We start from the raw sequence: 25,885 nt of genomic DNA on the forward strand, positions 1-25,885 counted from the left end.
TTAGATTTCCCAGTGAATACAAAAGCCAGTACTGCTAATGCCAGCTTTTCCACCTTAATGTGGTCTTTTCGCAAAAGCAGTAAAAATGCTTTCGTTGGGCCAGTTTTATAATATGACATGTGGCCAGGCACCCGTGGCTCATGCCTGTGAGCATCCTAGCTACTCAGGAGGCTGAGATCTGAGGATCTTGGTTCAAAGCCAGCCCAAGTACTAAAGTCCATGAGACTCTTATCTCCAATGAACCCCCAGGAAGTGGCACTGTGGTTCAAGGGGTAGGGCGGTAGCCTTGAGCTGAAGATATCAGGGACAGTGGCCAGGCCGAATTCAAGTCTCATGACCCACAAAAAAAATATGTATTAAATGACATGTATTGTTTGCAGTCACCAAATTTTACATCTCCTGAAATTTAACAAGACTAATTTATGTAAAATAAAGTAAATCATTGGAGCATAAGAATCTTGGTTAAAACTGGTAGTAGAGAAAGCTGTAGAACTGAGTCATGTTTTGAGTCCTGGAGGTTTTTTTTTTTACCTAGATTCTGATAAATGTCTTGACTTTATTTATTGCCTGTTCTTGGGCTTTTTCAAGGGAAGGGCTATCCCACTTAAGTCACAGCACCATTTTTAGCTTTTTATGTGTATGTGATACCAAGGAATTGAACCTGGTCTTCATGTGCATGCTAGGAAATCACTCTGCCATTAGGCCAAACTCCCGGTCCTTTGACTTTATTCTTTTTTTTGCCAGTCCAAGGTCTTGAACTCAAGGCCTGAGCACTGTGCTTGGGTTCTCTCAAGGCTAGCGCTCTACCATTTGAGCCTTTGCACCACTTTTGGTTTTTCCTGTGTATGTGGTACCAAGGAATTGAACCCAGGTGTTTGTGCATGCTAGGCAATGACTTTATTCTTTTGTGCTGGTCCTAGGGCTTGAACTCAGGGCCTGGACACTGTCCCTGAGCTGCTTTTGCTTCAACCCACTACTATACTTATGGCTTTGTGGTAGCTCATTGGAGAGGAGTCTCAGACTTCCCTCACCAAGCTGGCTGTGCACCTGACCTTGACTTTTTAATAGTTCTTCAATATGTGTGTTTTAGAAAGTGGATTTTTGTCAGGTTTTACAGATAAGGCAAAGGAAATTTAGTTACCATAGAATAGTGTTAGGGTAAATTGCTTTCCTATACTTAAATGTGTATATATGTAGTGAAAGCTACCTTGCCATACTGTTAAGTGTCTGAAGCAACTGAACATGTTCTGTAGGTGGCAAGACAGATGAATTTCCAATTTGCTCCGCTCATTTGTTTTGCATGTGCATAATAACCTCAATCGTACTTTATAACAAGGTTACTGAAATATTATTTTTTCCTTCAACAGAAAACTGTCCGTGATAAAGAGTACAAGGCCTTTCAAATAAAGCTGGAAAGGCTAGAGAAGCTGTGCAGGGCTCTTCAGACCGAAAGAAATGAGCTCAATGAGAAGGTAGAAGTTCTGAAAGAGCAGGCCTCTGCCAAAGGGACTGATGGGGACTTGGTGTCACCTGCACTGCCACCGTGCACTGTCCTGGATTCTCACAAGGAGCTGAACACTTCCCCAGGGGCTGCCGGAGTGAGCCTGGAGGCCAAGGCTGCTAGCGAGAGTGCTGCACCGAAGCTGCTGTCGCCAGCCTCTGCCCCAGGCATTGAGTCCGTTGACTAAGGTGAAGTGTGATCACTGTACTGAGAGATATATTTTGTGTATAACTTTCTGTTAGTAGTAACTATTGGTTTTGTGGTGAAAATTTTCTTACTTTTTCTACCATATCTGTATTTTCTTAGAACTACTGGACTTATGTGGTACAGGAGGCTGCTTAGCAGTTTGAATAGTTTTAATCTATAAATTTCCCTCAGCTATGTTGCACATCTGCCTCATTTTCCCCTTCGTTGGGAGTGCATGTGGTCACCGCCTTGTCCGTTCTCTTCCCAGCTCCCTGCATATAAGGTTCCCAATTAAAACATCACGCAGCAGGGCTGACCATTGCAAAGGATTCTGTTCCTGTGATAGTTCCCTGATGTAAAAACAATACGAATCTAAAAGCATCATAGTATTCAAGGAAGGCTGATTAGTTGTCTAAGAGCCATCTGAATGTTGAGGAAAAATCACCCCTCAGTGTTGGCCTAGAAACAAGCATATTCAGATTAATGCTGAGATAATATTTATGTAACTTGATGAACTGAGATGGCTATAAGCCTTCACTGCCAAGTTTGGCACTTGTGAACAAAATCCTATATATTGCCAAGAACACTGGACAATAAGCTTCATGTAATATGTGGCTGAAAACAGAAATGCCTTGATTTCTGGCTAGAACCCATGTGGAATTTGGGCCACTTGATGCTCAGTTTAGATAATGTGGTGTGATTTACTTAGGTTCAATTCCAGTTTGAGTACATAGCCTCCACTTCCATAGAAAGCTAATTCTCTGAAGTATTTGGTCTGCAGATCCTTTTCCAGTGAAGGGTAGTAAATTATCATGTAGCTTTTATTAGGCAGAAGTCTGCCATTGTCTTCTGCCTGTGTATTGGTATTCAGCTGTTGTGTTGCAACAATCAGGGGCTGTGTAACAAGCTCATTGGGGGTGTAGAGGGCTTTTCGAGTAGGTGTGAGGCCTTGGGCTCTATCCCCAACACACACCAGCAAAGAACTGGACACTTGCTGATTCACAATTCAAATTCTCTCTGAAATGGATTTCATTTACAAACCAGAAACACTGGAACTAGCATTTTCATGTTGGGAAAACTTGGCAGAGTGTGACCTGTAACTTATGCTTTCAGTCTCATTTCTTGATGTTGATTTTTTTTCTTTTGAAGAGAAATTCAAGTATTGTCAACTTCTCTATCCGTGGAATTGGGGACGATGTGAAATTTGCCTTTTTCTTCCTTCAGTGTTTAAGGCTACACTGATGGCAGTGTCTTTACTGTCTCTGGTATTTGTATTGCGAAACTATGGAATAAAAAAGGTCCTACTAGGATTGTGTTAACACATTTCACTGAGAAAACTATCAAACTGACACTTGTTAAATTGCTTACTAGACTGAATAAACTTGTTCTCTTATATTTGTAAACTCCTGTCACATTCATGGTCTAAACTGCGTTGAAAGAACTGAAAATTATCCTATAGAAATTATGCTATAGTAAATAGTGCCTGACGTGGAGGAAGTTTATTCTAAGTTTCCACCATCAGTCATGTATGTGAATTAAGGGGTAAGGCAGTGGAGAAAAAAAAATCTACAAAGTAGATCATCTCAAAATGAGTCAGAAGCAAACAACTCCAACAGCCTTGTGGAAATAAATATACCCTACCCCTTTGGCTACTAAGTGGTATTGTTGACTCAGATTTCCCCTAGGGGAAATGGAGGTATAGTATCAAATATTATCTACCTTGAAATTAGTACTAATGATCATGTTTCATGAGAACTGCTGGATGTACAGCTGTTAACATTTTGTCAAATCATGTGTGTAGCCCACCACACTTCTTTGTGGTGCTTGTCCTGTGTGGAAGACTGTAAATCTTGGACCTGTCTCATATTTTCAAGGGCGTTATAAAGCAATGTGATTTAACAGTACTTGGCCTGCTGCTTTTGGCTTATGTGTATTTTTAGCTAGATGCTGTCGTGGTGTTTTAAAGGCTATGGATTCTGTTTGGGATGCATTCAGAATCTCTTCCCATTACCCTGTGAACAAAAAAAATGGGACCCTCCCTGACAAAGAACATCCTCCCCTAAAGTAATCAGTCACCAGCCTCGTGTTGTGGCTTTGTAGCACGCCCTGTATTTATCATATTCTATAACACTGTAATGCTAATGACTTAGACTGGCCCAGAAAAGGTTTCAATGTTGAATTCACTTAAATTGCACCACCATACAATCTTGATGTATATTATTTATAGTGGCAGTAGACATCCAAGGTGTAGAGAAAACTTGGGTCTTGGATAATGGACCGTTTCATCCTCAGACTTGTAGTACATTTCTTGGTCTTGAGACCAGTATTTTTTAGTTATGTATGCAACTGCCTTTATTACACCTGGTTATCACAATTCAATTCTCAGGTGTTGCAGAAAAATCTACCTCTTTCAGACTGTAGATGGAAATAACTGTGAAAAAATGATGCAGATTATCTTCTAGTTTGTGCTAAACACACTGCTTTATTTTTACAGCCCACGTCTTTCATGAGGATACGAATTGTTAAGAGGCAGTCTTGTTTTGCTTTTCAAAGACATTTTGTAGAGATTTTTCACTAATGTGAATCTGATTTTATCTACTCAATTCTGTATAGATTAAGTAAATATGTATGAGAAATTTACCAGCTTCTGTGTATTCTTTTGGTTATTCATGTGGCCTTCATTGTAGAATAGCAAAGGCAATTTTATCCATTCCTACATTAGAGGGGATACAGGCATGCGCACGCACGCACACACACACACACACACACACGCACGCACGCACGCACGCACCCCTCCCCCCAGCTTCTGAATGAATGCAACAGAATTTATTTTAAAACTTTATTTCTGCAAAGCCAATCAAGAAGTGTCGGAAGGAAAAAGTGAAAAAAGTTATCTTGCATATTTGGGAACTTGAGCAAGCACTTAAGTTTGGGAAAATGAGGACTTAAAACATCTGAATCAAAAGGCAGTACCCTGCAACTTGTACTTTAAAACGATGATGTTTTCCTTTAAGCAACATTCCTTTTTTTCCCTAATAGCTACAAATATGATACAGTACGCAACAGCTCACTTGAAAGTGCTAGAATCAAGAGGGTAAAGAACGCCATAAGCCATCCCACTTACATTTTCTACTATACAATGCCTTTTGGCGCTTGACAAATCAAGCATTCTTGTAAGCATTACATTCAACAGAAACATATTTTGCTTTGGGGTTTAAGATCCTTGTCCCTGCAGTTCCGATGTTGTGACATCTGCCTCTTCATCATTGTAAATGTTTTCAGCCTGGAGATAACAACAAACCAAATAAAGGCACAGGTAAAACTCCCAAGGTGTTCCCCAAATCACCTAAGAATGGAATTTTCATCTGTCAATCTAGATTTTACAATTCATGTCAATGTGTCTCAGTGTTGGAAATTAAACATGACATGTTCATAATCTATTGACTACTTTGTTTTGTTGTTGTTGCATCTTCTAGACTTCAAGGAAGGAAAAAGGCTCAAATGAAGTTATCTATCAATATGTAATTGCACATACATACCCGTACCCATGAGTGATTCAGAGAAAGGTGCTCATTGTATTTCAGGCATCACTTACAGGAAGTGACATGAAAGGCTTAGTTTTAACTCAGCACCTTAGAAGTATCAAGTATTTACTGCTTGAACCTTGCCATTTCCTTCTTGTATTCTTCTCGCCTATGGCACAACAGAGACACTGAAGACAGAGCAGTGATGCCAAGATGCCAGTGGACAGCAGGGCACAATGAAATTTTGAGCACATAAGATAGGTTGTGCATCTGTCTACATAGATGTGCAAAGATTTTCCCCACTGGACTGGTGCTGCATGCAGCACAGTAGACAAAGCACCTGTATGTAGCAGAGCTCAAATCTTTACTTTCCTTGATAGAAATGTTTAATAGGAATTGCATGCTATCCCAGCTCACCATTTGCCATATCTGCATGATGTTATCCTCTGACACAGAGCAGATGACCCAAGGCTCATTGGGGTTCCAGCTGAAGTCAGAAATCTTGGCAGTGTGTCCTCCGTGAATGAACTGTGGAGAAAGTCTTGGTTTCAAATCCTCTCCTGTTTAATCCTGATACACATTTTTAATGGTATCTTGGTCACTTTTTCTGGAGGGGGAGAACTGCCCACAGTTTAGGTCAGGTGATTCTGACTCCTGAAATCCCTAATTCCATTATTTTGTAAACCTCAAACACTTGGCACATGAAAGTACTGTTTCTTTTTAACAAGAACAAAACATACTGTTTTAATTTGGAAATTGACTCTTTTGTGTACACTGTTAAGGAGCTTTAACTCAGTCTGGGTTTAGTCTTTGAGAGCATCTTTTGGCTACTACCTGAGCCACAGCTCCACTTCCGTTTTTGTAAATTTGGTACTTTATTGGAGAAGTCTTATGGACTCTTTTACCTCAGGTGGCTACAAAACAACTCTTAACATCCCAGACTCCTGAGCAGCTAGGATTACAGGTGTGAGCGCCGGGCTCCTGACTTGAGAAAGCCCGAGGTCAGAGCTCAGGCCCTGAGTTCAAGCACCAGAACAGGCAAAAAAAAAAAAAAAAAAAAAAAAGAATGGAAGGCTAAAGATTTGGCATAAAATGTCTAGGACTTACTCTGCTTACCCCTTAGGACTTGTGAGTGAAGCACAAGTGTACCCAAAATTAATATTATCATCAGAGCAATATAAAATGAGTGATGAATAACTGGAGAAGACAAATGTTGAATGCAGAATAAAGACAAAGAATTATTGCTAAACTTGTCAATGTCTCATACAAAAATGATGTGGACTTTTAAAGCAGGTTATTAAAATGCTTTCCACAAATTATGTATTGCTAATTAATTGAAGAACAATGCCAACTTTTCTCACTGACAAAGGCCTTCAGGAAATATCACAACTAGAACTAATAAGATAGCAATAATTACTAAATTAAACAGTTTTGATAAATGTGAAGGCCAATCACAGTAACACTGAGGACATTCATCTTGAAATCACCTGTACAAGTACAAATAGAAACTTTTCTAGCAAGAGGATTTAAACCCAAGGTCTCATGCCTTTTCAGTTGGCATTCTACTATTTGACTCATGGCTCTAGCTCAGCTTTTTTTTGCTGATGTTTTAAGAAATGGACTCTTGCAAGGTTTTTTTTTTGCTTTAGTTGGCTTTAAACCCAGATTCTCTGGTTCTCAGCCTCCTGAACACCTAGGGTATTACAGGCAAGAACGGCTGGCTCCTGGGTTGACACTTTATAATCTCAGTATTTCATGTTAAATAAGAGCTAAGGATATACCAGGAGTTCCGGGGGTCCATCCTCTGCATCTTCTGCGGATTGCTCTTCTCCAATTTTGCTATTAACAAAGAACATAATGCTTTTGTTATGGAATCTTAAAGCATATGAAGGTACATTAAAGCAGTACCAGGCCAAAAAGTTCATCTTACAACACAGATGTGCACTCTCTAAAAACAACTTATTTTTATATGATAATCAAATTAGGTTTACAATATTACTTGGTGAGAAGGTAGGATGCCTACTTTCTGGATATGGTTAAGAGCTATTCATAACTAAACTGCAGAATGGAAAATTGTTTTTCACAATAAAAATCAACTCAAAATTCCTTCAGTATTTTACATCAGGTGTTTATTAGAATTAAAAAGCTAAATACATGAGTGACACTAATCAGGCAAGATGCACTATACTTATCACATACTTGTTGAAATGAAACCCTTCTGTTCAACTACTTAAAAGACAATACGCCTTTTGCATTTCAGGAGTGAAATATTATACACCAGTAACATGGATATAAAAAAAAGCCTTTTCTTCTTTGGTGGAGGTGAAGTTTAAACTTATGCCTCACTATTTACTTAAAGCAGGCACTCTAGCACTTGAGCCACTTCAACAGGCCCCAGTGAATAGTTTTTTTGTTTTGCAACGTGTAAGCAGGAGAAAAGTGTTTTGGGGGCTTTTTGATGCTAGGATTTGAACTGTGGCCTCACATATGCTAGGCATAGTCTCCTATTATTCAGCCCCAAATTAAAGGATTGTTTTTCAAACAATCTCACACTGAGACCTGAGCAACTTATTTCTTTCTGTGGAAAGTGTATCTACTACAATCATCAGGATGTAACACACATACCAAAAGCTTCATATCTAAATTATCAAAATTCACATCACAGAAATGTATTTCATGTCCATCTCTCATACTCACAAAAAAGGCTCTTTATGAAGGTACTTAAATGTCAATATTAGATTTCATGAAATTGGATTAAGGTAATGTGCTTTCCTAGTTTATAAACTATCACATAATCTACCACACTAGCATATTTATACAGTATCTTGCCCTGAGAGTCTACGTTACCTTAAATCCCACACATTCAGGCGGCGATCAGTACCACTTGAAGCCAGAATGGTTTCATTATGTGGAGACCAGTGGACCTAATGGCACAAATTTTGAAATCACAGGTTAAAAAATTCTCTGTTCACAGGTTTGTAGCTACTGCTCTAATCGATAGATACTTTATTTCACATTCTGTAACCACCTCTCAGTATAGTTTTCATTATCCCAGTATTTCAAGAATTCTTGGAGGGCCTACCACCCTAGCACGTGCCTAGTAAGGTCATACTGCTCATTATGACACCCTCAACGGGGGATACCAATCTATCTATTAAGCCCAGAAGCTCTACTTTCACCGAACTCTGCCCTAACTCATTCAAAGTTTACAAAGCCATGTACAAGTTATTTTTCATTACTGACACACCTAACTGAAGAATCCTTGAATTTAGCAGGTTCTGCAAAAGTAGAATTACTTTTGGACGAAGGGCCTCTCAGAAAGCTCTTAACATTTCCCACTCTCTTACTTATATTGCAGAATCAAGAGCCTTAAGAAACGAGTATCTCAGCTGGGAGTTTCGCCTAATGGTGGAGTGCTTTCCTAGCATGCACAAAGACCCGAGATTCCTCAGTACCACATATATAAAGCCGGAAATGGTACTGTGGCTCAAGTGGTAGAGCTCTAGCCTTGAAAAAGCCCAAGGACAGTGCTCAGGCCCTGAGTATAAGCCCCAGGACTGGTTAAAAACAAAGAGTATCTTATGCTCATAATATAAAAGGAAACATTAAAACACAGACACCAGAACGTTGTCACATACCTGGAAAATCTCATCCTTATGCGATTCAAAGGTATGGAGTTTTAACTTTAAGTTACGCAGGTCCCACAAAGCTACAGTCTACAGATGGGGAGAGGAATGATTTTTGTAACTTAAGACATTTTACATATCCAATCAAAACACAAAACAACTGGGTTTTTGTAAAAGATAGAATAGGCAAAAAAAAAAACAAAAAAACTGAAACCTTATCCGCAGAGCCAGTTGCTAGAATGAATTCACTGTAGGGATTGAATGAAAGGCAGTTGACCTCAGCAGTGTGCGCATCCACCAAGTGGCTTGGCTTAGAGGTGGTGTTAGACCTAGTGTCCCATCTAAAAAACAAAGATACAAGGCACACAGCACTCAAAGAGCATGTAGATACTCCCCACCTTCTCACACATTCATGTTTCTGGATCAGAGCAATTCTGCTCTGCTGAAGATTCTGCTATGCTCACCTTTCTGCAAAAACCTCAACTATACAGCTGTCAATTTTGACTTAGACCACGGATAGTATCCCACACATTGAGATAATAAACAAGTGCTATAATTTTTGGTCCCGAAATTCTTAGATCCTGTCCAAATAATTTCAAGCATACACAATACATAGAATAGACTTTGTAGAGAACAAGATGACAATTTGATACCCACAACTAGATTCCTTGGTACCACACACAGAGCCAGGAGTGGTGCTTTGGCTTAAGTGGTAGATTATTAGCTTTGAGAAAGCTCAAGGACAGTGCCCAGGCACAGAGTTCAAGCCCGAGAACAGGCAAAAACAACAAACGGTTTATTCAGATAGCAGTTGTGTTATGTGTGAAAGTGTCACGTTGGTTCCTGCCCAGGATGGCCTTGAGATCCTCGGAGCTCAGCCTCCAGAGTATCTAAGGTTACAGGCATGGACCCCTTGCATTCAGCCTGCATAACTTCTTTGAAGAGCAGTCAGAGTGAGACTGATTGGAACTAGTATAAACATGTGTGGAAAAATAACAAATCCCTCATTGTATAATTAATGTAAGCCAATTAAGTATAGAGTTTTTTTTGCCAGTTCTGGGCTTGAGCTCAGGGCCTGAGCACTGTCCTTGGACTTTCTCAAGGCTAGAGCTCTACCACTTGAGCCTCAGCACCACTTCCGGCTTTTTTCTATGTATGTGGTACCGAGGAATCGAACCCGGGTCTTCATGCATGCTAGGCAAACACCTTAACCACTAGGCCAAACTCCTGGCCCCTAGAGTTTTTTTTAAAAAGGAATCAAACCAGTCTACATTACAATCATCCCACCGAACTTTCCACCTTACATCATAAGTTTCTGATCATCAGCAACAGATCCAAACAGTGACTCATGCAGCAGGTGCCAGGCCACATCCTCGACCACAGCAGAGTGGCCAGTAAAGATGGCCTTGGCATCCACAATTTTGCCTTCCTTTGGTCCTGCATTTATATCCCACAGGCAGACAGTCTGAGGAGAAGAGGGGGACAAAGAACATGAAACAATATAAACCATCAACTTCCATGATAGGCAATTCATTAAGTAAGGAAACTAAACTGGTGGTGGGGGAGAGACTGGCTATATTAGCATGAAAGGGACATTTATTTTGAGTTGAAGTCTCCCTCTAAACACATTCAAGTATTCAGAACTCAGCCACATAGCACAATAAATCAAGAACATCAGAATTCACTTAAAAAATCACACCAGATTTGAATAAAAACTAAAACATGGCTGTTACGAATATGCCTTTGAACAAACTTCTCAATGGCAAAAAAAAACCCCAAAACTGCAGACACCAGCAAATATAGCCAGAAAGTCCTACAAGGTCAAATCTTGGAGTTTGTAGACAAATCCCAAATGGTGTGATCTTTGGAACAACAGAAGAGTTCAAGGAGAGTACTTCAGGCCTCAGAGATCACAGAAGGACACATCATGAAGCTTTGTGATCAAACTTCGCTTCTGATGTGCAATAAAGTATTAAAATATTAATACTATAATTCTAAATTCATTGTATATGTATTGGCTTCATCTTTTTTGTCAGTCATAGGGCTTGAACTGTGAGCCTGGGCACTGTCCCTGAGCTCTTCAGCAAAAAGCCCTACCCCTTGAGCCACAGCGCCACTTCCAGTTTTCTAGTGACTAATTGAAGATAAGAGTCTCATGTACTTTTGTTTTGCACAGGCTTCAGAACTCAGCCTCCTGAGAAGCTAAGATTATAGGTGTGCCTAGCATGCACAAGACCTCGGTATCACACACCAGAAAAAGCCAGAAGTGGTGCTGTGCCCCAAGTGGTAGGGTTATAGCCTTGAGAAAACCCAAGGACAGTGCTTAGACCCTGAGCTCAAGCTCAGGAATGGCAGGGGGAAAAAAAGGAAGGCTTTTGCCCACCTCCTCTCTATTCTTTTCATTTATCCAGGCCAGTGGCTCACACCTGTAATCCTAATCAGGAGGCTGACATTTGAGGATCACGGTCAGCCCGGGTACTAAGTTCGTGAGACTCATCTCCAATTAATCACCAGAAAACCAAAGTGGGGCTGTGGCTCAAGGGGTAAGGGAGTAGCCTTGAGCTGAAGAGCTCAGGGACAGTGCCCAGGCCGAGTTCAAGCCCCATGTCCGACAAGAGGAAAAAAAAGAAAAGAAAAATTTTCATTTATATAATGCTCCTTAAGTGCACAGCTGCCCTGTGACACCTGAAGTTTCAGGAGTTGAGAGCAGGTAAAAATAACATGGTTCTCACATGGTCATCGGATGCACTTAGGAGATGTCCGCTCAAATTAGAGTTCCAGGAAAGACCATAGCCTTCCTTCTGGTGACCTCTTAGTCTAAGATCAGGATTACACTCTCCACTTGGGTCTAAGAGAAAAAGAAATACATTATGTTTGTTAAAATTGGTAAGAGTAATTTTGCACTCCATTAAGTGAACTTAACGGACATTATACATAAACGAGGACCTTGGTCTGATCCACAATAGCTTTGAAAAGCTGTCCTCTACAGTTGATTTTATATTATATACACAGTGTAAAGTGAATCTCATGACTATTACATATTTTCCTTAGAAAACCTTTCACTATTTCCATACTGAAATGCTAAAACTATAGCCCTAGGGCACCTTTCTAAAACAGCAGATCTGACCACTCAGCTGTAGTATGTTTCTAGGGCAGCATGTAACCATAAATGACCCATGCCTAGTGCCTGATAATGTGACCTTCAGAAAGCTTTTTAAGTCACTGACAAAACTGTATACATGCCCAGAGCAATGGGATATGCTGTAGCAACTTGTTAAGACTTGCAGAACTGTTTAGCAAGAAATCACAATATATCTAGCATCATTGTTGGATGCTGAGTTTTTATTACCACAGCCGGTCATAGAACAGGATGTGTCTGTGACCAAGACCTCCATAAAAACTCCAGTTTCTCAGACTCAAAACAGGATCTTCTGGGCACACATTCAACACATGTTCCTGTGCTTTGCTGGTATAGAAAAAAACGTGTCCTATGTGTCCCAAGAGAGGAAGGCTTTGGAAGCCAATGCCTGACCTCTTTAGTGGGTTATCCACTTAGATCTTTTTAATCCTGTTATGCTCTGGACCTTTTCTTGTAGTAACGCTCCCTGTGATAACCGGTTGTTAGGGCCTTCTGGCAAATCACTGACCTGCATGATATCTATGGGACTTCCCAAACAGTCTGCAAACCTATAAATGACTTTTAAAGGGCAGGGATGTAACTCAAGTGTTACAGGGCTTGTCTAGCATTTATGAGTCTGGGGATTAAATTCCAAAATCCCGGGGAAAAAAAAGATCTTAAAAGCATTGCCATTTTAAAGGTTTTAAAAAACACTCCCGTAATGAATGGTCTAATGGTCTGCTAACTTCATTATTACATACCTGGCTTAGCAGGATGCTTCGTATAGTCAAAAACCAACACATCAGAAGATGGAGTTTTCGTAGCAATGATGTGAGGATTCTGCGGCATGTAACGAGCACGGTTCACTTCTCCTTCATGGTTAATCTTAATCTCGCATTCAATTTTTCCTGTCACAGAACCAAAGCCACCAAACTCTAATATGAGGGTAGAGAAAGAAACATATAAAGTTCAGATTAAAACTCACAAGTCACTCTGTTTACTCAATCCAACAGAATTTATACTTATAGACTGTAACACAAATTTAAAGAAAGGAGAAAAAAAACAATGTGGGTCACCTGCCACTTGGAATCAATTTATTCTCAAAACCCATCTGCATGGGGCCAAGAGTTTGGCCTAGTGGTAGCGTGCTTGCCTAGCATGCACGAAGACCCGGGTTCGATTCCTCGGTATCACATACATAGAAAAAAGCCGAAAATGGTGCTGAGTCTCAAGTGGTAGAGCTCTAGCCTTGAGAAAGTCCAAGGACAGTGCTCAGGCCCTGAGCTTAAGCCCAGGACTGGCAAAGAAAAACACAAAAAAACCTATTTGCACTGGAAAATACATTATTAATTCAGTTATTTACAGCAATTAAAATAGCCTTTTATAGTTGTGAAGGATGGTTATTCATATATACATTTCAAATAACCAGTGCATGATCCTGATCTCACACCCCAGTCCTATTTTGGTGGCTCACACTTGTAATCCTAGCTACTCAGGAGACCAACCTTGATCCCAAGGTTTAAAACTTGTGGCTACCTTGAGCAAGAAAATCCATGAGACTCATCTCCTCCTATTGACTACCAAAAAAGCGAGAGAGAGGTAGGGCTGTGGCTTAAGGGATACAGTGCTTTGAGTAAAAAAGCTCAGGTAGCCAGGTGCGAATGGATCACACCTGCAATACCAACTAATCAGAAAGCTGAGACCTTAGGATCAAAGTTCAAAGCATGTCTGGGCAGGAAAATCTGAGACTCGTCATCTCCAATTAACTGCTCAAAAGCTGGAAGTAGTGCTGTTGGCTAAAAGTCGTAGAGGACTAGCCTTGAGCACAAAAACTCAGGGGAGCCAGGCGTGGTGGCTAATGCCTGTGATCCTAGCTACTCAGGAGGCTGAGATCTGAGGATCGCACTTTGTTTCAAAGCCAGCCTGGGAACCAAAGTCTGTGAGACTTATCTCCAAATAATCACCAAAAAACTGGAAGTGACACTGTGGCTCAAGCGGTAGGGTCGTAGCCTTGAGCTGAAGAGCTCAGGGACAGTGCCCAGGCCCAGAGTTCAAGTCCCACAACCGACAAAAAAAAGCTTAGGGGAAATGCCCAGATATTGAGTTCAAAGCCCAGCACCTGCACACACACAAAAAATTTACATCTCAAACTATTCAGAGTTAATAGAGATTTAGTTGCTTAGCTCTTACATCTCTCACCACTACTGACCCATGGCCATTTCTTAGGAACATGGATCTCAAAATGTTTTCCACATCACTGATGGACTGATGAGTTTGTTTTGTACACTAGGAGCAAGAGACCATGATGTTCTAGTTTGCCAGGATTGCTCTGCACAAATATCAAGGCTGGTATCCACCAACTTTTATCATTGGGACCCTGAGTTTTGCTAGTCCTGGCTGCTGCCCAGCAGGATATGCCAAGCAGCTATCTAAGAAAGCCTTAGATCCACAAGAGGCACCTCCAATGGTCTCCCCGGGCAGATATACCACATATGTCCTTAGAGCTTGCTGCCAGAGAGAAAGCACATCTCGTGTGGCCTTGGATGAGACCATGCCAGACCTCCCTGGACTTGCAAATACTTGTTCCCGTTGCTTTTGTTTAGCAGTCTTTTAATAACACTTTAGCCACAAATATAATTTGTAATTGAAATGTTTGGAGTCCTACTAGCAAAAATCATCAGACTTTAGGTGGTCATGAGAATACTAAAATGGAAATATTTGACATTTTTAAAAAGTCAATTGCTTCCTAAATGAGTGCTTCTCCCCTGACAAACAAAACTATTAACTGAGTTTTTTTTTCTTTTTGTCAGTAACGAGGCTTGAACTCTGGGCCTGGGCACTGTCCCTGAGCTCCTCAGCTCAAGGCTATCACTCTACCCCTTGAGCCACAGTGCAACTTTCAGTTTTTCTGGTGGTTAATTGGAGATAAGCATCTCATGGACTTTTTTGCCTGGCCTGGCTTTGAACAATGATCCTCAGATCTTGGCCTCCTGAGTAACTAAGATTACAGGTATGAGCCACCATACCCAGAACTGAGTTTTTTCTATACATATACAAACATTACTTTTACCAAAATAGGCATTAGGATTATACATTCCAGTCACTAACTTAATATCTTGGACATCTTTACTCATTTATATCCATTTATTTCCCTCACATTTTTGTTGCTCATGTGCCAGTAAAGGGACTTGAAGTAAAACCCTCATGCTACTTCCTGGCCTTTTTCCTGACAGCTGGTACTCTAACACTTGAGTCATGCCTCTGGTTATGACTTTTTGCCGGTTAAGTGGACAAAATCTTCCTGATTCATCTGCGTAGGCTTTGAACTGTGATTCTCAGAAGATTACATGGGCACCCAGCAATTTTTCACATTCATATTTTTCCCCAGTATTTGGGCTTGAACTCTGGGCTAGGCACTGTCCCTGAGCCCCTTTTGTCAAGGGCTGGCACTCTACCACTTGAGCCACAGCTCCACCTCCTGCCTTTTCTGTGATGAACTGGAGATAAGAGTTGTACTACTTTCCTGCCCAGTCTGCGCTTTGGCTGAGATCCTCAGAATTCAGGCTCCTCAGTAGCTAGGATTACAGATGTGAGGCACCAACACCCAGCTGAGTAGTATGTCTTATCACTGTGCTTATCAATTTCTCATGAACACACATCAGTTTTACTGATTCCATTTTTTTTTGCTAGTCCTGGGGCTTGAACTAAAAGCCTAAACATTGGCCTACTTCTGGCTTTATGGTGGTTAATTAAGAGATAAGGGCCTCATGGACTTTCCTGCTCCTACACCTGACTTTGAATCAGGATCCTCAAATCTTAAGTCTCCCGGGAAGCTAGCATGAGCCACCTACACCTACATAATCTCATTATTTCAATCATATAAACAATATCAATGTGAAATCCTTGCACATGTGAGAAGCACTTTAGAAATTACACTATTGAGTCAAAAACTAATAGCATAAAATTTTAATAGTATATGCTTAAAAAAAGGCATATTCAGAAGTTTGGCCTAGTAGGAGAGTGCTTGCCTAGCATGCACTAAAAGCAAGGACAGTGCTCAATTTGAGTTCAAGCCACAGGACTGGCAAAAAAGGACATATTAATTTTGACAGCAAATTGGCAAATGTAGAATACCTACCACCCTTGTCACTGTCACAGTGAGAAGCATCAAACTGCGCATCATCATTAGGAATATGAACTCGAGCAACCACCAGATGATTCTGCTCATCAGATGTATGAGTTCCCAGCACCAGCCAGTGAAGTGCATAGTCCTTTCCTTCAGGCCTGTTTAAAGAAGAAAACAAGTGACACTAAGCCTACAGGAAATCTTCACTTGTTTACAATTTAGTCTATTCCCTCAAAATAATTAAAATGTATGAGGCAGGTATGTGCTGAGGATCAACCACAAACCTGCTCCCTATTATCTAAACAAAACTTCTGAATCATCACATGTCCAAAAGAAATATTCAAATCACAAGTGTAGAGTTTCTTTCTTCTTTTTCAAAGCTCCACACTCCTCTGCCTAAAATATGAATAGTACCTTTTCTAGAACAGCACTCTGGGGAAGGCAGACACACAAATCATTTATGTAAGAGTCCATCATTCATGCCTATACTTGGTATTTTGAATTCCCACCTAAAAACTTCTGCTCATGGTCTCATTTTAATATACTAGATATTCTAACATTCCTGCTATCTCTATTCTTTTTTTTTTTGCCAGTATTGGGGCCTGAACTCAGGGCCTGGGCAATGTCCTTGAGCCGTTTTTTGCTCAGGGCTAGTATTCTACTACCACTTGAGTTATAGCACCACTTCTGGCTTTTTCTGGGTATGTGGTACTGAGGAATCAAACCCAGAGCTTTGTGCACGCAAGGCAAGCACTCTACGATGAGGCTACACCTCTGACCCCATTTCTAATTAAGAGATAAGGTATAATGGAAATAAAGTGTGGTATCAAAAAACTGAGTTCAGCCAAGCACTGCTGGCTCACACCTGTAATCCTAGCTATTCAGGAGGCTGAGATCTGGCTCAAAGCCAGTTCTGGCATGAAAGTCTGTGAGACTCTTATCTCCAATTAACCACCAGAAACTGGAAGTGGCCCTGTGGCTCAAGGGGTAGGGTGGCAGCCTTGAGCTGAAGAGCTCAGAGACAACGCTCTGGCCCAGAGTTCAAGCCCCACAACTGACCAGAAAAAAAAGAGAAAAAATGAATTTAAGGGCCGGAAATGTGGCTTGGTGGTAGAGAGGTTGCCTCATATCCATGAAGCCCTAGGTTGGATTCCTCAGTACCAAATAAACAGGAAAAACCTAGAAGTGGCACTGTGTTTCAAGTGGTAAGAGTGCTAGCCTTGAGAGGGTGGGGGAGGGAAATGGGGACCATGTATGTGAAGTAATGCACCTTCTATCTGGTGAATATAATGTAACCCTTCTATGAATTACAATAAAAATATATGTATTAAAAAAAAGAGTAGAATGCTAGCCTTGAGCAAAAAAAAAGCCCGGGGACAGTGCCTAGGCCCTGAGTTCAAGCCCCAAAACTACAAAAAATGACAAGTATAAATAGCATAAACACAGGTAGTTTTACATTATGCCATCTATAGGTTATGAAATAGACTGTCTTTAAAAGCATTTTTGTTATCTTGCTCTGTGAAACTCACCTTGAAGCTGAAGTAATTGGTAGTCTTCTTGGTACTTTGGTCCAAACAATGATTTTACATTATCAACAATGCTTTCCCCTTTGTATAGTCTACAATTGTCACTTTCAACTATGCTCCATGGTCCTACCCCAATAAAGAAGCAATACTGAGAAGTATGACTCTAGGTTCAAAACACCAACAATTTAGGCCATTTGTCTGTTCTTAAATTCTTGTGTGCAAAAAGGATCAATTTTTTTAAAGGTTGGAGGCATGTAATTCTGTAACTTGCAAAATTAAACAATAGAATTTTTTCAAGTTCAGATTGGGCCTATCATAATACAGAACAGATAGCTCCAAAATCAGAATAACCATTTAAGAAACAGCAAGTTGTTTTGAGGAGAAAAAACAAAACTAACTAGTCTAAGGTTGATGCATTCACACTACTGGGCTGAGATTATGATGTGCCTATTAAAACAGATTAATATTAGCTGGGTGTTGGTGGTTCCTGTCTGTAATGTTAATTTCAAGTGGTTGAGATTTGAGAATCCTTGTTCAAAAGCCAGCCTGCTCAGAAAAGTCCATCCATGACATGCCCAATTGGGGGAAGAAAAAAATGCCCAAGTGGAGGTACAGCTCAAGTGATAGACCACCAGTCTTAAGTAAACAAAAAAAATCAAGGGTAGAAACCAGGAGCTCATGCCTGCAATTATAGCTACACAGGAAGCGCAGGTCTGAGGACCCAAGTTCAAGACTAGTCAAACAAGCAAGCCCGCAAGATACTCATCTTCAATCAACCATCAGAAAGCCAGAAGTGAGCTGGGCACAGAGGCTCATGCCTGTAATCCCAGCTATTTACTCAGGAAGCTGAGATCTGAGGATTCCGGTTCAAAGGCCCTAAAGAACGTGAGAATCTTATCTCCAATGTATCACTAGAAAATAGGAAGTGAGGCTATGGCTCAAGGCGTAGGTCAACAGCCTTGAGCTGAAGAGCTCAGACACAGGGCCCAGGCCCAGAGTTCAAGCCCCATGATCCACCAAAAAAGCAAGCCAGAAGTGGAGTTGCGGTTAAAGTGGTAGAGTGCCTTGAGCACAAATGCTTAGGCACAGCACACAGGCCCTAAATTCAAGCCCCAGCATAAGAATAAAAGGTAATTCTGAATGGGAATGTGACTCTCATGATACAAGCAGGCGACTCCATGTTCAAACCCTAGTACTATACAAACACACAAACACACACACACACACAAAGGTAATTCCACCTTAGTCTTATTCCTGACGGGGTGTGGGGGAAGGTATTCTACTCGGAATCGCGCTAACAGTTCCTAATAGTTTTAACAAGGCAGGCAATGTTCATGAGCTTATGTCAACATTGTTTTTTTTTTCTGGGGGGGGGGGACGGAGTCCTAGGGGTAGAACTCAGGATGGGAGGAAAACTATCCCTGAGGTATTTTCAACCCCTGCAGGGCTAGTATTCTATCTTTTGGGCCATAACTCCATTTTCAGCATTTTAGTGGTTAACTGGACTTCAGAGTCTCATAGATTTTTCTTGTCCAGAGTGGCTTCAAACTGTTACCTGAGTAGCTAAGATTACAAGCGTGAACCACTGGCACCACTTTTTTTTTAATACTTAGAAATCAGAAAAAATTGTTAAGAGAGAATAATGGCTTTAAGTGAAAAGATTTTAAACATTATCAAAAAATATTAGAAAAAAACCAGGAAAGGAGGTATACTACAAAACAATGTCAGAATTGATATCAATGGTTACGGGAGGGGAGAAAACCACAACAAAAACTTGTTTTCAGGCTGGGAGTTTGGCCTGCTAGAGTGCTTGGCCAGCATGCACGAAAATCCAGGTTCAATTCCTAGGTACCACATATATAGGGAAAAAAAAGCCAGAACTGGTGCTGAGGCTCAAGTGGTAGAGCTCTAGCTTTGACAAAGTCCAAGGACAGTGCTCAGGCCCTACGCTCAAAACCCAGCACTGGCAAACAAAACAAAACAAAACTTGTTTTCAGTGGAGTTAAGTAGTAAAACTCCAGGTAAAAGTGACAGTTTATCATAAAACTTTCCCAAGTAGCACTGTCTCAAGTAGACGACAGTATTAAAAAAGTCATCTAACCTAAATGCAATCATTCCACTTTGTGCTATTACTACTATGCATGGACTTCTTTCATTATAAATCCCAGCTTAGGGCTGGGAGCAGGACCTGGTAGTAGAGTGCCTGCCTAGCATGCACGAAACCCTAAAGGTCCCTGAATTCAAGCCCCAGTACTGGTATTAAGAACAAAATACCCCACAGCCCACTTTTTAAAACTATTCATAGGCAGACACGGTGGCACAAGCCTATAATGTTAGCTACTCAGGAGGCTAAGATGTGAGGATCAGTTCATAGCTAGCCGGGGCACTAAAGTCCACGAGACTCTTATCTCCAATTAACCGATAGAAAAGTGAAGTGGGGCTGTGGCTCAAAGAGTAGCCTTGAGCTAAAAAGCTCAGGGACAGCGCTAGGCCCAGAGTCCAAGCCCCACAACTAATCAAAAAATAATAATGAAAAATACAACTAGTCAACATATTTTCCTTTAATTCTAGAGATATAAAAGTTGCAGAAGCAATAATGGTAAAACGAGCTTATTCGGGTGGGCACTGGGGTGCATGCCTGCAATCCTATCTAGTCAGGAGATCTAAGATCTGAGGTTCAAAGCATATCTGCACAGACTAAATCCATGAAACTCATTTTTGTTGGTCATGGGGCTTGAACTGAGCCTGGGCACTGTGTCCCTGAGCTCTTCAGCTCAAGGCTACAACTCTAACCCTCGAGCCACAGTACCACTTTCAGTTTTCTGGTGGTTAATTGGACGTAAGAGTTTTATGGACTTTACAGTGCCCGGGCTGGCTTTGAGCCATGATTCTCAGATCTCAGCCTCCTAAGTAGCTAGGATTACAGGTGTGAGTCACTGTTGCCTAGCCCATAAGTTTTTTTATATATGAATCACATAATATAAAATTTAACTGATATATTCCTTGTTAAATTTCTAAGTATTAATAAATGCCTCAATATTGGAAATTTGCTGATAAACATGACACAAGTTGAAAATGCCACACCTGATCTCATGTGATTAGTCACAGCACAACTACACTAAAAATACTATTTAAAATTAACTTTTAGGGCTGGGAATGTGGCTTAGTGGTAGTGGTAGAGTGCTTGCCTAGCATGCATGAAGTTCTGGGTCTGATTCTTCACTACCACATAGAAAAACCTGGAAGTGTCACCTGGCTCAAGCTCAAGTGGTAAGTTCTAGCCTTGAACAAAAGCAGCTCACTGACTATGCCCAGATCAAGATAAGCCCCAGGACTGGCAAAAAAATATATATACTTTCAGGCTATGTGTAGACTTGGGTCCCAGTCCAGGATATCTTAAGTACATGCATATAGTATGCCAAAATAAAAAAAAGTTGCCAAACTTTGAATGCTTCTAGTTCCAATCATTTTATATAAGGAATACTTAAGTCTATTATATATTTAAAAATTAAAACATTATAGATAGCTTTTTCAAAAAGCAGTTTTCTTAAAAAAAAAAAAAATTTGTGGTCAGGAGCACAACCTAGTGGTAGAGTGCTTGCCTAGCATGCACAAAGTCCTGGATTTGATTCCTTGGTACCACATACACAGAAAAAGCTGGAAGTGGTGCTGTGGCTCAAGTGGCAGTGCCCTAACCTTGAGCAAAGTGTCCAAGGACAGTGTCCAGGCCCTGAGTGCAAGCCCCAGGACTGACAAGAACAAAAGAGTAGTTTTGTACAACTATGTAAAGATGATAAAAAGTAGTTTTCTTAAAAAGCCTACAACTTGTACAAATTATTTTTTAACAGACACGGGTGGGAGAATCAGCACATTTAGTCACCACTTTTGCCATCTTACTCTGCCAAATACACACTAACATGTGGGACCTTATTTAATTCCCTCAAATATAAGCAGTTGGCCACTACTATTATCTATTCACTACAGACCAGACAATTCAGAGACAGAAATGCTAAACAAGGGAGTTTGGCCTAGTGGTAGAATTCTTGCATAGCATACATGAAAGACCTGGACACCACATACATAGAAAAAGCCGGAAGTGGTGATGTGGCTCAAGTGGTAGAGCTCTAGCCTTGGGAAAGCCCACGGACAGTGCTCAGGCCCTGAGCTTAAGCCCAGGACTGGCAAAAAAAAAAGCTCAACAACTTGCCTTAGCTCATACAGTTAACAGGATTAGGACTTAAGGCTAAGTCTCTGACCTTGAAATCCCTTCTCTTTGCTATTACACTAATTTAAAAGATCCAAAGAGCTTGAAATTTGTTCTAGTGGAAGAGCATTTACCTAACATGCACAAAGACTCATGTTCAAAAAAAAAAAGCTGAAAGCAGTGCTGTGGGTCAAGTGGTAGATCTCTAGCCTTGAGAAAGCCCAAGGACAGTGCTCAGGCCCTGAGTTCAAGGCCCAGGACTGGAAAAAAATGCCTAGGAGCTTACCTCAAGTGTAAAAACATGCCAAAAAACAAAACACCTACTCAAAAGCAATTACTTCTGGCTTATTCTTTGATGGTGAAATGGAGATACAAGTTTCAAGGACTTTCCTAACTAGGTTGGCAGCTTCAAACTATGATCCTCAGATTTCAGGCACCTTAGCAGTTAGGATTATAGGCATGAGCCACCAAGCACCCAGAAAATCAACTGACCAGCAAAAAGCTAGAAATGGAGGTGTGGGTCCACTGGTAGCGCACTGGGAGAAGAACAGGACTAGGTGAAGAGTACAAAGCCCCAGTTTAAACTGTAGTAGTGATGCGTGTGCATATGTGCATGTAGGTACAGTCATTACCCACAGGAGTCCATTATTTACCACTCCCCGATTCTTTCCGTGCCCGTACATCTAGATTTTTCTAGAACAGCTTTGTGCAGTGGCAGTTATCATACCCACTGAGGTTTATATGAGAAGTCAATGTTCACATATGAAATCTGGTCATCATGCATCATTTTATGTAACATTAGCTCTTATTTTTTGTAACATCACACATCTGCCTTATGTGAGTATGATTTAATCTTTAAATTGTAGGTTCCACAACATGCAACTTCCATATATGTCGATATTAGAAAAGGTGCAAGTTTGAGAAAGGTGGGTAGCCTGATGAAGTGCTGTCTTCCTTCTAGAGAGAACTGGTTTTGGTTGGCTAAGTTAGTTTTTGTACATGGCTAAACCCAAGCAATCACTTACCAGTTGCCGCATGATTTTGGTTACAGTACCAACCTCTCAACGTTATGAATACGAACCTCAAATTCCTCACTGGAAAATCAACGATGATGGGGCCGGGAGTTTGGCCTAGTGGTTAAAGGCTTGCCTAGCATGCATGAAGACCCAGGTTCGATTCCTCGGTACCACATACATAGAAAAAAGCCGGAAGTGGTGCTGAGGCTCAAGTGGTACAGCTCTAGCCTTGAGAAAGTCCAAGGACAGTGCCCAGGCCCTGAGCTCAAGCCCAGGATTGGCAAAAAAAAAATCAACGATGATTAAAATGTACCTACATCACAGTAGAATTAAACCACATAACCGTCATAGAACTCCTCAGATGTCAAGATCTGTTCTAAATGTGCAATTGATGTCAACAATTACCAAATATAAATTTATTTTTGTGTTAGTACTAGGAAGCTTGAACTCGGAGGCTCTCGCCCTCGCTTGGACTTTTCTGCTCAAGGCTGGCACACTACCACTTAAGCCACAGCTCCACTTCTGGCTTTTTGCTGATTAATTAGAGATAATCTCTAGGATTTTTTTCCTCCGAAGCTTTAACTGTGATCTGGAGATCTCAGCCTCTCCAGCAGTAGGACTGTAGGCGTTGAGTCACACACACAACTGATACAGACCAATAGTGTTTCCTTAAAGATGAACAGCAATTGTGAACTGTAAACAAATAGCACTTTTATTTTGTTGTCAACTGTTGCCAAATTATTTTCCTTTTACTATTAAAACATTCATGGAAATAGGGGTGTGGTCCCAGTGGTAGAGCTCCAGCTTTGAGTTAAAAAAAGAAGCCAGGCAAGAGTGCAAAGCCCTGAGTTCAAACCCCAGTACTGGAAGGCAAGAATGTAGGTGTGTGTGCACGCATGCATGCATGCACACACCCCAAAACAAAAAGGGAAAACAAAAAGCATTCATTTGGGGTATCATTTACATTTGTGTTCATTTTACAAGAATTTGTCAAGCTCTTAAGCTTTTTATGTGTTTTACCTTTCTCAATGTATTTTTCCTGTAAAGTTTTATTTTTTTGCCAGTCCTGGGCTTCTGCTCAGGGCCTGAGCACTACTGTCCTCGGACTTTCTCAAGGCTAGTGCTCTACCACTTGAGCCTCAGCACCACTTCCGGCTTTTTTCTATGTATGTGGTAACTGAGGAATCGATCCTGGGTCTTCGTGCATGCTAGGCAAGCACTCTACCACTAGGCCAAACTCCTGGCCCCTCCAGTAAAGTTTTAATGAAACACGTTCGGTCTAGTATCCAGAGATGCAGCTCTGCACTTAAATCCAAATACTTTCCAATATATTCAGTATTTCCTCCTACAACCATCAGGAATCTAATGATTTTTTTTTCTTTTTAATGCCACACTTACATGTAAGAAATCTCATACATCACGGTAAGTTTTGAAGATGAAAACCGCAGGCCCCCTTATCTAAGGGCTGAATCCATTGTTATATGTAAAAAAAAAAGTCAAAATTTAAAACGACAGCTAAATTTATGCAAAATAAGTTGTCAGAAACCCTTACTTAGTCACTTCAGGAAGCCACTGAACAGTAAGACTGGGCCACTGAAGAGCATGGGTCATAACCAGGTCATACAGAAACGGTGTATTCTTCTTCCAGATTTTATATTCTTCATTGATGACACGCTCCTCCACGGTATCTTCAAACACTGAAAATTTGGAGAAAGCCCACACAATTAAATAGCTGAGAGGGATCAAGGTCCGAATCCGTACTCAGGTACTGGAGGTCACCTCGAAATAGCCACACCTATTCCTTCATTTTACTTATAATATGGACACGGATAAAACTAACTGGTCTTTGAGAACATGGAGAGAATACAAGGCACCAGGAAGCTTCTATTTTTCACTTCTGGGATCACTGTCTCCTGTGTAAAAGGAATTGGGATTATTTCTTAACATGGAAAATTTGTTTGGCCTGTTAGAGCCGTCTGCACCTGTTCTAAAATGACGACCTGTGCGTAAAGGGGCTGCACAACCCACTAGGAAAAGGCAAATCCACGTGCAGCTGAAATCCGTAGGTCTGCTTCCTCCATTCCCTCCCCCACCCCCCACCAGGAGAGGCCTCAGCTTGCACGACGCCAGCGTCGGCAGCCATAGGCTGGCAGGATCCAGAACCCCACCCCCCCCGCCCCCCCGCTCCTGGACAAGGGCCGCGACCCCGAAGCGGATGACGAGCGCGCGCACGCGCGCGCGGAAAAAGCCGCCGTGATCCTTTTTCAGCAGTGACCGCCTCCGCCCTGGGGCCGAGGGCGCTGGAGAGAACCCAAGCTGCCGAAGGGAGGGGTGGGGGGGAGGGGGGCCTACCCTGGGCCCCGCGCCCGGCTCCGGAAGTGCTCGGGGCCCACTGCAAGGCGGCCCTGTCCGGCGCAGGCCCCTCGAGGCGCGCGCCCAGCCTCGCGCCCAGCCCCGCCCCCTCCTCCTCACGCCAATTCGCGCCTTTCAGCGGCGCGTGCCGCGGCCTCCTGCGCCCGCTGCCCCCCACAGCCCCGGCGCGCGCCACCAGGATGGGCCTCTTACTCTCTTTACTCGCCATCTTGCGTCGTGTTGTTTGCCCCTCGTTGCCGCCTCGGACTGTTTTCGCTAGCCGAGAGCAGCGCGATTACTGGCGTTCTTCCGTTTCCCAGGAGCGTCACACACTCCCAGCTGTGGAAGCCGGAGCTCTGTCCCGTCTGGGTGCTCCCCAGACGCTGCGTCCTTCCCTGTTGCCTCCTCCCCGGTCGCGAGTACCGAGGTCTAAGGCGCTCTCCTCTCTCTCCCTCTCTCTCCAAACTTGGAACGAGACTTTTCAACCCGCGCCTCAGCCCGCCCAGGCAGCTGAGCGCAGGCGCAGCCGTCCTGGGAAAAATGAGAGGCGGTGGAGAGGCGGGCCTGGGAGTCAACGACTCAGCCGTTTCCACCAATCGTAAGCAACCGGCGGGCTTTACGCACGGCTTGGGGGCGGGGTTTGGGAAGGATGGGTGGGACGGTCCGCGGCCGGAAGTTAGCAAGGCGCAGGCGCGAGGATTCGCCT

General features: G+C 42.0%; 2 protein-coding genes across 2 annotated transcripts in view; one reads left to right on the forward strand and one right to left on the reverse strand.

Annotated features, from left to right (window-relative positions):
- Positions 1 to 4,416, forward strand: part of Txlng (taxilin gamma) — a 62,043-nt gene extending 57,627 nt beyond the window's left edge. Inside the window, exon 10 of the mRNA XM_090325784.1 lies at positions 1,368 to 4,416. Within this exon, the coding sequence (XP_090181910.1) occupies positions 1,368 to 1,688 (321 nt within the window). The 3' untranslated portion in view covers positions 1,689 to 4,416. The remainder of the gene's footprint in view (positions 1 to 1,367) is intronic.
- A 96-nt stretch (positions 4,417 to 4,512) lies between these two features.
- Positions 4,513 to 25,694, reverse strand: Rbbp7 (RB binding protein 7, chromatin remodeling factor). Its single transcript, XM_090326954.1, has 12 exons — positions 25,393 to 25,694; positions 24,380 to 24,524; positions 16,094 to 16,239; positions 12,717 to 12,890; positions 11,570 to 11,685; positions 10,142 to 10,302; positions 9,052 to 9,178; positions 8,850 to 8,927; positions 8,059 to 8,135; positions 6,993 to 7,050; positions 5,629 to 5,739; positions 4,513 to 4,970 (listed from the first exon to the last, which is right to left on the reverse strand). The coding sequence occupies exons 1-12, from the start codon at positions 25,406 to 25,408 to the stop codon at positions 4,902 to 4,904; spliced, it is 1,278 nt and encodes a 425-aa protein (XP_090183080.1). The 5' UTR covers positions 25,409 to 25,694; the 3' UTR covers positions 4,513 to 4,901.
- Positions 25,695 to 25,885: the final 191 nt, after the last annotated feature.

The sequence above is a fragment of the Megascapheus bottae genome, chromosome X (assembly GCF_031878675.1).
Source record: "Megascapheus bottae isolate mThoBot1 chromosome X, mThoBot2.hap1, whole genome shotgun sequence".
Taxonomy (NCBI): domain Eukaryota; kingdom Metazoa; phylum Chordata; class Mammalia; order Rodentia; family Geomyidae; genus Megascapheus; species Megascapheus bottae.